Source organism: Sus scrofa, chromosome 11 (assembly GCF_054392235.1).
Source record: "Sus scrofa isolate SSC_HxYL_T2T_F1_AM1 chromosome 11, Sscrofa_HxYL_maternal_Yorkshire_Landrace_v2.0, whole genome shotgun sequence".
NCBI lineage: Eukaryota > Metazoa > Chordata > Mammalia > Artiodactyla > Suidae > Sus > Sus scrofa.
This window is the reverse complement of record NC_139393.1, coordinates 74,604,530-74,618,658: the sequence shown is the minus strand read 5'-3', so window position 1 is coordinate 74,618,658 and position 14,129 is coordinate 74,604,530. Positions and strand designations below refer to the sequence as shown.

Below are 14,129 nucleotides of genomic sequence, written 5' to 3'. Positions count from 1 at the left end.
CTGCCAACTGCGGTCAGTGCTCTGTAACACGAGCCCTGGGAACTCACCACCCGCTCCTGTGCCAGTGCAAGGTTCTGACCTTGGCACCGAAGGGGAGCTACACCCATCACTCAGGAAGCGGGTCCTGATCTCTTCCCACAAGTGCAGCCATTTAGCTGGAGGGTGGGCTCAACTCTGGCTCTGGGCGCTTCCCAGCCCTAGGCTGAGTTCAGGCCAATAGAGCCAACTTCCCCAGGGTGTGAATGGGGGAGGTGCCGGGGGGGGGGGGTCAGCTGGGGAAGGACATGGGCTAGGGCTTTGGGGTGCAGAGCACAGCAGAGCCAGTGTCAGTTGGGGCCAGGGGACGCAGCTAGACTCCTCTCTATAAAACACCCCAAAGAAGGAGGACAAAGAACCCCAAAGCATAGGAGGAGACCCGGTCCTCAGCAGAGGAGGGAGCTTTGGTAAAGAACAGTTATCACTGCAAATATCACCATCACTGACTTGTTTTGGCACTTCTGAATTCGGTTCTGTGGGCTCCGTTGCAAGGCTTCTGATGGAATGAATCTTGCTGTGTTTCCTGGGAGAAATTACATAAGATAGCAAAAGTTGAGGATTTTTTGTTTTTTAAATTAAAAACAACAGCACTATACACTCCCACAATAGAGAAGGCACCCCCATTAGTTTGGAAAAATGCTCCCTGAAACCAACCCAGGCATCCTTTCTGTATCCTTGTAGGATTCAGGGGTTGCTGCAACCTTGAAAAGTCCTCAGCCATCCCAGGCTCCGGCTGGAGTGGTCTAGCTGGTGGGAGCACCGGCCACCGAACACTGACTTTTTGGTTATTGGACCCACATATGCTTACAAGTGCCAGCAATGGTCTAATGATATGAAATCCTTGTGTGTTTTAGGTAATGATTTTCTAGATCCGTTCTACCACCAAGGCCATTGTCACCGATCGGCTCACTCCTTCACAGAGCTCAGTTCAGAAAAAGGTCTTCCCCAGGAATGCATTTATAGACTCAATCGTAGAAGAAACTGTTTTTTTATTTTATTTTATCTTTTTTAACAGCTGCATCTGTGGCATATGGACATTCCCGGGTCAGGGATTGAATCTGAGCTGCAGCTGTGGCAACGCTGGATCCTTTAACCCACTGTGCCAGGCCAGGGATCAAACCCACACCTCCACTGAGACCTGAGCCAGACTCTTAACCCCCTGCACCACAGCAGGAACTCTGAAACTGGCTTTTACCACCACCACTGGGTTTCCCCTCTCATCTTTTCCTTCCCTCTGGGTGCCAGTCCCCACCTCGCCAGGGAACAAGCACTAGAAACTTCTCGGGTACTCAAACACATGAAACTCTACAAAGACAGAGGTTAAGTTCCAATATCCATGCAGCTTTTAAAATACTCCAAACGAATACACAAAAGCTCTGGGGTCCCCCCGACACTGAGTCAGAGGAAGCCGGGCCACTTCTTATACGATCCTCAAAAAATGAACTGTGGATCGTCTGGGAAAATGATGGGCTTGTTACATCTAGACAAGTGACCTTCTGAACATTACACTTCTAGATACAGGGAGGGAGAAAAGACCCCAGATGTGCATCAGTAGAAACGTACAAGGATGGTGATGGCAGCACATTCATTTCTGTGACAGCAAAACAAAACCCAAGACAATCTGAATGTTTCTCATCAGGGAATCAGATAAATAAAAAGTAATACTTTCCTAATACCTGGAAATGCTCAACGTAGATGTCCAAATCAGGGTCGGGTTTAAAAAGCAAGATGCTCGATTACGTACAATGTAATATTGCTTATATAAAGGAAAAAGGACACCTCCAGAGCAATTTGCCTATTCTTTTTGGAGGCATGAGCATTTCTAACAGAAGTAACAGGAAGTAGGTAGCGCTGCCTCTGGGGAGGGAACCAGAAATAGGGAAGGCTGTTGGTTAAAAGGGGTTTTTGCGGGAGTTCCCGTCGTGGCGCAGTGGTTAACGAATCCGACTAGGAACCATGAGGGTGCGGGTTCAGTCTCTGCCCTTGCTCAGTGGGTTAAGGATCCGGTGTTGCCGTGAGCTGTGGTATAGGTTGCAGACTCGGCCCGGATCCCGCGTTGCTGTGGCTCTGGCGTAGGCCGGTGGCTACAGCTCCGATTCAACCCCTAGCCTGGGAACCTCCATATGTCGCGGGAGCGGCCCAAGAAATAGCAAAAAAATAAAATAAATAAATAAAAAAATAAAAATGGGGTTTTCGCTACATCTGTAGCCATAGTAGCTACAAATAAGGGAAGAAGAGATACAACTACAGAAACAAATGTTACAACGTTAATAGTTAATTCTAAGTAGTGGGAACGTGACTCTTTGCTGTATTCTCCCTGGGCTGTTGTGGTTTTTAAAGGTTAAAGTGAAAAAAAAAAGAGAGAAAAACATCAAAACACACATTTTTAATGAAACCGTCCTGGCCCAGTCACTTCACCCTTTAGCCTTTGTCTTAGCCCCTCTGGTGGCAGAGCAAACAGCGGGCTCTGGAGACGGGTCCCCAGGGGCCACTTTCCAGCTCTGAGAGCTGCGGGGTCTCCGTCTTTAAAAACGGAATAAAATAGCACCGACCTCACAGAGCTGGGCTGGAGGCCCCGTGAGTTAATAGGTGTAAAGAGCTTGGAATAGCGCCTGGTGTATCATCAGAGCTGTCGGCATTTGCTAGCAGCAATCACAAATCCTGTTTCTCCTCACCCCAACTTTGTGGAATTAAAAAGTTTGGAGAAATACAATTCAAGTCCCCAACTAGGTAAGGACCCACTGATGAGTGAGGTCTTGGAGCGCTTTAGCCCCTCTGTCAGCTCCCGATCCTCTTCCATCCCGGCGCTCTGCGGGCTTCCTCTTACCTCTGAGTTAGGGCTCCCCGGGTCCTCAGACGTTCCTAATTGTGAGCTGGAGCACTGCTCCCTGCAGAGAACGACGCCCCTCAACCCAGACGGAGCACCGACGTTCCGCTTACCTTTCGAACGGCACTTTCTTATGTCCTCCTTCTCTCACGAAGTCGAGAACCTGCTTCTGAGTCCGCCCACTACAACGAGGATGGTGAGAGGAAGGGGGAGAAGACAGCAAGGCAGCGCCGTGAACACGCAGCGCAGCAGCCCCCTCTCTATCTCCCCTCCACCCCTAACTGGGAGATGCGTGCGTTTTCTCGGCTGGCTGGGAAGGACAGCCCTCCCAAGGAAAATGGGGCTTTTGCATCCATCCTCTCTTGATATTTCCCTTACAAAGAGCAGAAAATGTTCAAAGAACTTAACCACTTAATGAAAAAGTCTGTGTTTGGTTTCCATAGCCACCCCAGCCATCCCAAGCATCTGTATACTTCATGAAGTCAGGCATCGTCTGTTCACTTTTACCCCCGACACCTAGAACAGAATGTGCCATGCAGTAGACAGGCAAAGACTTGCTGAAGGAATGAGGGAGCAATTGAACCAACAATGGGCACGTCTGTGTAGCCATCGGCGAAGCGATGCCCACTGTCAACAAGGTGCTTCTGCTTCTACAGAGAAAGGAAATCCTTTTTAAAAGTTTTTATCTATGTATATATTTTTAAGGCCACACTCGTGGCATATGGAAGTTCCCGGGCTAGGGTTTGACGAGGAGATGTGGCTGCAAGCTATGCCATAGCCACAGCCACACAGTATCCTAGCTGCATCTGCAACTTACGCCCCAGCTTGCAGCAATACTGGCTATTTAACCCACTGACCAAGGCCAGGAATCGAACCTGCATCCTCAGGGATACTAGTCGGATTCTTAACCCGCTGAGCCACAGTGGGAATGCCTTGTTTTTTGTTTGTTGGCCACACCCGGGCACATATGGAAGCTCCTGGGCCAGGGACTGAACCTGCACCAGGGCAGCGACCCAAGCTGCTGCAGTGCCAACACTGGATCTTTAACCTGCTGTGCCACAAGAGAACTTGCAGGAAATCCTTTCTCAGTTAGCTCTGTTAGGAGTTGACTGTGGCTGGGTAGACTGCCGCCTGGCTACCGGATGTCCAAACAAAGCATCGCAAGGGTCTGCCAGGAACCTTCTGGAATGACCAAGCAAACACCCCAACAGCCAAAGCACTTGGAAGCCAGGGCTCCCCCGCGGAAAGGCTCAGGGGGAAAGAGCGCACGCAGACGTGGGGATGGGATTTCTCACCTGAACCGAAACGATGACCCGCGGCTAAAGAGAACAGGCTTTGGCTTTGGTTTGGGCTCTTCAAAAAGTCTAAAAAAGGCATGATGTTCAACACAGATTTTCCAGAAGGACTTGCAAAAATCCCGACTGGCCATTAGGAATTCCAAGGTATCCTGGTATGAGCTCTAGAAAGAGGAAATCGTGACTGGGTTTTTTTTTTTTTTTTTTTTTTTTTTTTTTTTTTTTTTCCCAACACCCGCTGACATTCAGTCGGCAAACGGCAAAGGGAGCGGAAAGCACAGCTGTCCGGTAACATTTCCATTGTGTCTTCTATTACAGCATGACCATACGTCTCCCATATTTAGTAAGACCCAGTTGTTCCTAACGACCAAATAGACTCATCACTCAACCATCTTCCTTCCCCACTTCACTCCTGCGAGGAACAGATAGGAATGAGCGTACTCAGCAGAAGTCTCAGCATTTCCTTTGCCAGAATTCATCAACAAGTGCTGCTTACTTGGCTCACAGTTCCTTCTTAAAAAAAAAAAAAAAAAAAAAAGAATCCAAGTACAGAAATTCCTCTCCTGCCACCCTAAAGTAACCACAACACAAGTCTTCGTTTCTTTTTCTCCCTCATGGATGACGTCAACCTTGCATATTGCTCTTCAGCCTTTTCTCTATCAAAAAGCACCGGGCTTCAGCCTCCAGGTGGCCCCAGGGACCTTTCAGGAAATGAGCCTGTTTCCCTGGGGCACAAAAGTACCACTGGAGGCTGAAAAATTCAGGTCCTTTGATTTGGGAAAGGGGATATGGTAATTTTTTTATTTCCAGCCCAAATGTTCCCAGTTTAAGTGGCCGTATCATATAAACGGGAGTCCCCACAGCCCTTGCCATGCACGCGGCTCTAGCTATTCTGGGGGAATCTCACACGTGTGGGCTGTGCAGTCTCAACTTCCAGGCAAGCCACGGCGCTGCAATCCCTCCCTTGTACACAGCCTTTGGACTCAAAATGAGTTTTCTCATAGAAAACAACTTCCAATGGGTGCCCGCTTTCCAGGTCAGGCTGCAAAAGCCTCTTGCAGCCCTCCTGTAGCCAAGCTACTGCAAGCCTAGACGGCCACTTCTACTCTTTCTTTTGCCGTGGGACAAAGCGCTCCAGTTCTGGCTGGGGACATCAGTGGGATGTCATGCATCTCCTCCATCGTCATTTATGGCACAGAGATGAGGTTTTCTTTCTCCTGTGACCCAGCGCCACATGCGGGACTGCTTTAGAGGGTCTGTGGAAAGTGGGCTGGGCGGGGAGCCTGGGGAGCTCATGAGAATGTGCCGTCAGGGACTGGGGACAACAGCATTTACTTACTTATTTATTGTTGCATAATGATTTAATATCAAATTCTTTGCATTTAACTCAGTGACAAGATTCCAAGTCGAATAAAACAGGGTTTTACCAACTTTGAGTAACTTTATTTGTATTTTTACACAATGAGAAGTTCCCTTTTTTTTTTTTTTGGCTGCCCCATAACATATGGAGCTCCCAGGCTAGGGATCAGATGTGAGCTGCAGTTGCAACTTAAGCTGCAGCTACAGCAATGCTGGATCCTTAACTCACTGTGCTGGGCCAGGGATCAAACCTGTGTCCCAGCGCTCCCAAGATGTCACCAATCCCGCTGAGCCACAGCGGGAATTCCACTGAAAGATTCTTTCATAATTGTTCTGTGATACATATATCTAAGACTTGGAGGATAATGCACCTGTCTTGGTTAAAAGTGCATCTTTAACTTTTCTAACGTCTTTATGAAATGTTATGACGAGCAGTTGGTTGTGTTTTTACACTGCGGGGGACAATATGCAGCCCACAGATACTGGAATAGCTGCTGACCACGGGTTCTGCCGGTGCCCCAGCAGGACCAGCTCCATCCATCCCCAGGCCTCCAGGGCAGCGCAGGGGTCCCCCCCCCTTCTTTTCTGAGAGGCACTTACATTCACATCTGGGCGGAGCTTGATGAGAAAGCGCTTCCTCTTGAAGCTCAGTTTCCGCACCTTTGCCCAGTTGAAGGCATTGATCTTCGTAAAACCCTGAGAAGAAAGGTATCAGCCTGTGAGCAGGAAATGCATAAGAAGCGACATGGGGGTTGGGTTTGCTCTGCTCACGGGGAGCTGAAACGACAGCAGATGTTCCCCTGCTTCTTAAGACACCTCTTGCTGGAGAATTCCGGGCTCTGCAGCTGGGGGACAATAGCTGGTCCCTTCCTGGATCATTATTTCTAATTATAGGATCTGGCATTCAAACCAAGTCTGTTTCCAGGGAGAGATGAGGCTGGCCAAGGGGCTGGTAGAGAGAAAGATAAATAAAACTAAAAACCGGAACAACCTCCCCAATTATTAGCGGCCCTCACTTGCAGAGTGCCAGGCACTGTCTCCCCAGGTCCTTTACAGACCTTGTGAAGCCTTGCACAAAAGCCAGCGAGCGGGATGGCCTATCTTCATTGTACAGGTGTGGACACTGCAGTGCGGACAGATTTTAATTTGTATCACATCACCCGGCTACTGCTGCAGAATGAGATCCCCGGGCATGTGTCTCTACCACTGGCTGGTGTCAACACCCACAGAAGCCACACAGCGGGTGAGCCACCGCCCTCTTTGTCCACATTTTGCTCTGGCTCCCGTGTTGGCAGGCTTCCAATGGCACAGGCTGGGCTGGGGAGGGGAGACCCCAGTTTCAGTGTGTGTCCGAGGCCAGAAAACAGCCTCAGGGGTGGAGGTGGGGGGGGAGGGGAGGCGCACATCGGCGTCTTTGGTCAGCAGGTGGGACGTGGTGGAGAAACAGTGGGGAGCTGCTTCCATCTGTCCTGTCATCTCAGCTGAATTAGAATTCCTCTCGGGCCCACTTGAACACCAGAGCCATTTATTTAAATTGGTTAGAATGAAGCAATTAGGCACTGGTGAGAAGATGAATTCCAAGATACAGCCTGTGTACATGATTACATTACCACGCAATTGTGAATACTTCAATTGCATCAAACACAAGCAAAGCAATTAATTCAATCATGAAGCACTTTGTCCCCCCCCCCCCAACATCTTTAGGAACGTGTAAGGGTTTTATTTTTGAAATGGAATGGTCGGACTGCAAAATCCTTCTGTTGTTTTTCTAGACAAGGATGAGTTCTAGATTATTTCTACAGGTCAGTAACTGCTAGGAACAGTCACCTTCCCAAATGTCACACTGCTCTCAGAAATGTTGCTCCCTAGGAGTTCCCTCCGTGGCTCAGCGGAAATGAATCTGACTAGCATCCATGAGGATGCAGGTTTGATCCCTGGCTTCCCTCAGTGGTTAAGGATCTGGCGTTGCCGTGAGCTGTGGTATAGGTTGCAGATGCGGCTCGGATCCCGCGTTGCTGTGGCTGTGGTGTAGGCTGGTAGCTTACAGCTCCAATTTGACCTCTAGCCTGGGAACCTCCATACAACACGGGTGCAGCCCTAAAAAAGATTTTAAAAAATGTTATTCCCTAGAGTTCCATAGGTGACCCAACTTCAGCTTCTCTTGGGACACAAATCCATGGTAATTCATGTCCATCATAAATAAACATCAGATGCAGGAGCAGAGCACCCCTGGGGTGATTTTGCTAAGATACAAAGGAGCAAATGCAACCCAACCTGACAGAGCACAGAAAAGAGTCTGAGGTCATGCGCATATTTACACCTTGCAAACTGGGTGAAACCAGACCCTATTTCACGAGAAGAGCAGCTGCTTTTTTCGCACCCCTTTGAAACCAAATCACAGATTATCCACTTTTGATGAAAAGAAAAGGCCTCGAGGGCCATACCAGAGAGCACAGGGAATCTAGCCAGTTATTTGATAACGACGTTCAAGGGCTCATCATCTATAAAACATTCAATCACTATGTTGTGCACCCGAAATGAATATAATATTGTAAATCAAATATGCTTCTATTTTAAAAAAAAAGCAGAGAAAAAAGTTTGGAGGCACCTTCTGGAGGCGCTGAATAAGGAAGGTACTGTTTTGATTTCACTGATGGTTTCTTAGGATATACGTATTCGGGAACGTACACACGTTTTAAGAACAGAACAGTTTTTTTTTTTTTTTTTTTTTTTTTTTTGGCCTTTTCTAGGGCCGCTTCCCTCGGCATATGGAGGTTCCCAGGCGAGGGGTCGAATCGGAGCTATAGCCGCCAGCCTATGCCACAGCCACTGCAACACGGGATCCGAGCCGCGTCTGCGACCTACGCCACAGCTCACAGCAATGCCGGACCCTTAACCCACTGAGCAAGCCTAGGGATTGAACCCACAACCTCATGATTCCTAGTCGGATTCATTAACCACTGCACCATGATGGGAACTCCCAAGAACAGAACAATTTTAAATGTGTGCATCTTACTGCATATCTATAACACTTCCATGAAACTGTTAAGGAAAAGAGGTGGATTAGTAAAACAGTGCAGCAGCAAGAATGCACACATTTTAGAGGGCAAAGTGTTACACCCCACGTAAAACACAGGGAAGGGTCCAAGAGCTGTATGTGTTTTGTTGCAAAGTTACAGCAGGTCATGGACAGAGCTTTTGTGAATTTATAAAACTGCATGCTATACTTTTTTTTTTTTTTCCTTTGGTTTGTAGGGCTGCACCTGCGGCACATGGAAATTCCCCGGCTAGGGTCAAACTGGAGCTGCAGCTGCCAGCCTATGCCACAGCCACACCAAGACCAGATCCAAGCCAAATCGGTGACCTATGCTGAAGGCCAGGGATCGAACCAGCATCCTCATGGACACTATGCTGGGTTCTTAATCCTCTGAGCCACAATGGGAACTCCTATGCTATACTTTTAAGATAGGTAAAGGTGAAACCACAAAGAAGCTGACTTAGGTCAAATCCAAATTAGGCTAAAAAAAAAAAAAAAAAAAAAAAAGATCAGATGGGTATCATGGGCAAGTGTGAAAAAGGTGTTTATTTTGGGGTGTCTAAAATATATATATACATTTTTAATATTTTTTGCCTTTTCTAGGGCCGTTCCCGCGGCATATGGACGTTCCCATGGCATATGGAGGTTCCCAGGCTAGGGGTCTAATCGGAGCTGTAGCCGCCAGCCTACGCCACAGCCACAGCAACGCAGGATCCGAGCCATGTCTGCGACCTACACCACAGCTCATGGCAACGCCAGATCGTTAACCCACTGAGCAAGGGCAGGGACCGAACCCGCAACCTCATGGTTCCTAGTCGGATTCGTTAACCACTGCGCCATGACGGGAACTCCATGTCTGAAATCTTGATTCCATTATATTATATTCTTTTTTTCTTTTTTTTTTTTTTTTTTTTTTTTTTTTTTTTTTTTTGTTGTTGTTGTTGTTGTTGTTGCTATTTCTTGGGCCGCTCCCGCGGCATATGGAGGTTCCCAGGCTAGGGGTTGAATCGGAGCTGTAGCCACCGGCCTACGCCAGAGCCACAGCAACGCGGGATCCGAGCCGCGTCTGCGACCTACACCACAGCTCACGGCAACGCCAGATCGTTAACCCACTGAGCAAGGGCAGGGACCGAACCCGCAACCTCATGGTTCCTAGTCGGATTCGTTAACCACTGCGCCACGACGGGAACTCCCCATTATATTATATTCTAAGCCTAAGTTCATGGAGAGATGAACAGATTTCTGTGATCCTACTAGGTCAACAAATGCAAGCAAATGGGCAATCGTGGATTCTCCAAACAGAGAGAGGGCAAAGGAAACCGAATCTGGAAGGTGAGGAGCTGAAAAGAAACAAGAAACCCCGAGATGAGGTTAGTTTTTCCCTATTCACCTAAAAAGAACCATCAGAGGGCTTGGCAAGGACCACCCAACATGAAATCACAGTTGAAGGGCCAAGGCTTATCTCTCCATCACCAAGGGAACTGAGCTGGTCCTAAACATTCTTACCTGAAACACTAGAATCCCTGTGTTCGCCACGGCCAGGTTGATCTTAGTACCTTCCCGGTCCTTAGCTGGGTGTAACCGGATGCCATACATCTCCAGCCTACGGGCGATCTCCAGGAGCTGGAAATCCGATTCTGCTGGTGTTTGTCCACTGACAAAACAAAAATTAAAAAGAAAGGCCAGGAGATTTGAATTCCCTGTGTCTATTAATTCGAGATTAAGCACTCTCTCTTGGGAAATAAGAAGCTATTTCATCACCAACAATGGGGCTTTCAGATCAGATGACACTCTGCCTCCCATTCACTGTAACCCAAAGTCGAGCAGCGAGAACAAAAGCTTGGCTGCTCGGGTAACACAAAACCTCAAAAGTCTATCTCAAACTCAGCCAGGTTTTCAGACGCTCAAAGAATTTCCTTTAAGGTCAAATAGAAGCAAAACACCATCGTGTTGAAACAGGTTTCTGGTCACTGAGAAGAGCCTTCGACTTGCAAAAGTTCAAGGCAACACCCCTTCTATAAAGGCAACTGTCACCGGGACTTCCTTAAAACAGAGCCAGAAACAAAAGGCACAGAGAATGCTTTCAAAATATCTTTCTGACCCAAACAAAACAAAGAAACAAATGGAGATGGTACAAAAGTTCTCTCCATTTTCACAATATCCTTTTATTTTTTTGCCTTTGTCTTTTTTTAGGGCCACACCTGCAGCACAGGGAGGCTCCTGGGCCAGCGTCCAATCAGAGCTACAGCCACGAGCCTACGCCACAGCCACAGCCACGCCAGATCCCCAACCCACTGAGAGAGGCCAGGGATCGAACCTGCAACCTCATGGTTCCCAGTCGCCTCCACTGCGCCACGACGGGAACTCCCCGTTTTCACAATATTCTTATACTGTTGCTAGTTTACAACGTTCTGTTCCTGATGTCCTGGTACTTGGTCACACCCGCTTTCCCTTTTACTCCAAAGCATGGGTGTCCTAAAATTCCAGCGTTACTCTGATCTCCTGGGAAAGCAAGCAAGGAGCCCAGAGGTCTGGTCCTGAGCGGGTAACCTGCATTTCTGAGTCTGGGATAAATAACACTCACTGAGCCTCTGCTCTCTTTTCTGCCCTGCGTATTCCTTTCCAAGTTACTCTGTGTGTGTGTGTGTTCCCCTATATGCTGAAGGACAGAGAAACGGCTCAAAGGCAGCAGGAAGCCACGAACGAGACTCACATATGGTTATGGTGAAATTCCACAATTTTGTCTTCTAGGGCATCTTGCTGAGGTATGTACTTATTTTTTGCTAAATGTTCTCTGTCCGATGCTTCATCGAAATCGCCAATCTCAGCTACAGAGAAAGAGAGAAAGAAAAAGCAGCCACATATATTAGTACCTCCCAATCTGCTGTATTCCCAGTGGACTGGTGCGCAGCGAGTAAACCAGAAAAGCTAGCTTGACAGCGTAAGGCGACCCACTGGTGGGGATCCTGGGGGCGGATGTGAGAAGATGTGGATGCGGGGACATATTTAACAACTGTGCCGACGTAAGACGACAGCTTCCACGTTCCCTCGTCCCTAACGGTTGGAAAGAACCCTTCAGCATCATCCGTCTTTGGCCATGTGTGTTCCTGGTTTGTTTCTTTCCTCTCCACTCTGCAATCCAGGGGTTCACGTCGATTGCAGGCAGTAAAGTCTAGATTTACGCATGAAGACCTTCCGACCTCTAAAGAAGTCCCACAACCTAAGAACGTGACAAAATCAAAACCCTGGAAACACACACATGACAATCACTCGTGCAAACCCCAAATGTTTGATCAGGTAGAAGAAACGGCGATTAGAAATACGGGCAAAAGTACGTCACCTAATTTGGTAAAAATAAAGTTTCTTAAATTTTGTGCAGTCCTGTTGCCAGAAATGACTGATCATGTTTGGCAAAGTCTCATGAATTTTTATCTGTAAGAAAGAGGATTCTTTTTTTTCACGCAACCTCAAGGAAAGCGCCCCAATTGCTGTAACCTGGAAATCTAAAGGAGAGAACTTTAAAATAATAACTGGACTCTGATGACCCTACCTCCGGCTCAGTTTACGGCACTTTAATACAGCTGGGACAGAATGCCTTATCATAGTGTGTGTAACAAGCTTAATAAAAGGGGTAGCTTAATGACCACAGCCTGGCTGTCTAGAATAAAAGCTAGTAAACTGTTACTATGAAACCTACCTTTCACTTTGTCATGTGAAGTGCAGCTTGTCATACTTTGGGCCATGCACCCCCATCCTCAGGCAGGAAGTGATCTATATGTTGCCATAAATCACACCTACTGGGAATATGAACCTTGCACCACAGTGCCAACTCACCTGGCTCCAGCGGAGCCACTGGAAGAATCAATCACTCGCTAGCTTCCTGCTGCTATGGCAAATCAACATTTTTTCCTAACTGCCCTTTCTGAACAAATTTTGCCCTAAGGGAAGTTTCCACCCCCCCCATCACAGAAAAGAGCGCAGAAGTGGTGGGGACCTCCCTGCCGTGTGCGCCACCCTTACTGATTGACTTGGTGATGGTGGGATGGTCTTTTCGGCATCCCTTCTATCTGGCCTGAGAAAGCACAGTGCACCTCCCTATACAAGGCAGTGTGTTCTACAGAGTCCTCGGGAACACGCACTCAGTGAATACTAAACCACCGTTCCTAGGGGAAATATGGGGTTAGGTTCCTAGGAGTCACGAAAGACTTTCATCAACGGACCTTGTTTTCTGTGTGTTTCTGTCCAAAAACATCCTATTTTACATACCTTGTGGATTCATGAACATTGAAATGCAGCCAACAGCACTGGAAGTCATGCCTGAATGAAGCTTATCTGCACCCATGTTTATTTTCTTCTAAGTAAAATCAAAACCTTCCTGCACTTAGGACCACGACACAGCATGTCAGAAACGACACTTCTGGGCCATTTGAAACAGGCAAATCAGCAACAAAAAGCACAGAAATGCACAAAGGGTGGCACTAAATAGATCACAAAAAGGACATGTGTTTACAGTATGGCAGTGGAAACCAAAAGGCAGGGTGCTCCCTCATCTGACCATGGCCAGGGAGGCGTGTGCGGCGTGACTCAAATTTTGCACCACCTTGTGCGTGTCTGCGAGTGAGCATGAAAGCACCAAAAGCGCAGATTCTGGGGTCACTAACACGGTTTAGAGATTAGGTAAATGTGCACACAAGGGATCTGCAGGTTATGGAGACTGACTGCATATGTGGGGGCGAGGGGGCGACTCACACACATCCTACATTTTAAGCTTGGGTTTCTTAACACACATGGATCTTATAACACAGTCTTTTCCGTAATTTGATAACAAAAAGAGTTTGAGAAGTTTAGTTTTTCCTTTGGCATCTTTTCCTGGAAGTCCCTTGCCTTTCCCTCCTAAGCTGCAAGGGCAACAGAACAAGGAAGGCCACCTTCTCCCACTTGCTCTCATCTTAGAAATACGGCAATAGGCACTTCCCTATGTCTGGAGAGACTGAGAACTGATAAACGTGCAAGACATGACTTACTCTTTTTAAATTAGAGGCGTCATATTAGCTGGTGTGTACATGAAATTCCTCAGCAGGTGGAGTTCCCGTGGTGGGTTAAGGACCTGACATTGCATCTGTGAGGATGTGGGTTCAACCCCTAGCCTTGCTCAGTGGGTTAAGGATCTCGCGTTGCTGCGGGCTGTGGCGTAGGTTGCAGATGGGGCTCAGATCCAGTGTTGCTGTGGCTGTGGCACAGGTCGCAGCTGCAGCTCTGATTTGATCCCTAGGCTGAGAGACTTCCATGTGCTATAGGTACGGCCGTAAAGAGAAAAAAAAAAAAATTCCTTAGCCGTCTACTCTCTGCACAAAATAGGAGCAGCAGCAATGCCAAACCCTGTGATTTTGCTGAATGAAATCTCATAGGGATGTGCTTGGACAAATTTGTCTTGCCGGGTACCATTTTCAGAATGGACACGTACAGGACCTGCAGAAATGTAGCCCGGCCAAACCTCCACGCTACGTATCGCATCAGCCTATCTGTCTAGTGCCTGATTCGTCTCTACCTCAGCTTGTCCCATTTGGTCTGTTCA

General features: G+C 47.8%; 1 protein-coding gene across 16 annotated transcripts in view; it reads right to left on the bottom strand.

Annotated features, from left to right (window-relative positions):
• FARP1 (FERM, ARH/RhoGEF and pleckstrin domain protein 1) overlaps positions 1-14,129 on the bottom strand; it is a 309,200-nt gene that overhangs the window by 63,683 nt on the left and 231,388 nt on the right. For all 16 annotated transcript variants that reach the window (XM_084982203.1, XM_084982197.1, XM_084982198.1 and 13 more), the window contains 6 exons: positions 11,268-11,382; positions 10,061-10,208; positions 6,118-6,213; positions 4,159-4,322; positions 2,977-3,045; positions 484-559 (listed from right to left, as the gene is read on the bottom strand). In XM_084982203.1, the coding sequence (XP_084838329.1) occupies positions 484-559; positions 2,977-3,045; positions 4,159-4,322; positions 6,118-6,213; positions 10,061-10,208; positions 11,268-11,382 (668 nt within the window). The remainder of the gene's footprint in view (positions 1-483; positions 560-2,976; positions 3,046-4,158; positions 4,323-6,117; positions 6,214-10,060; positions 10,209-11,267; positions 11,383-14,129) is intronic.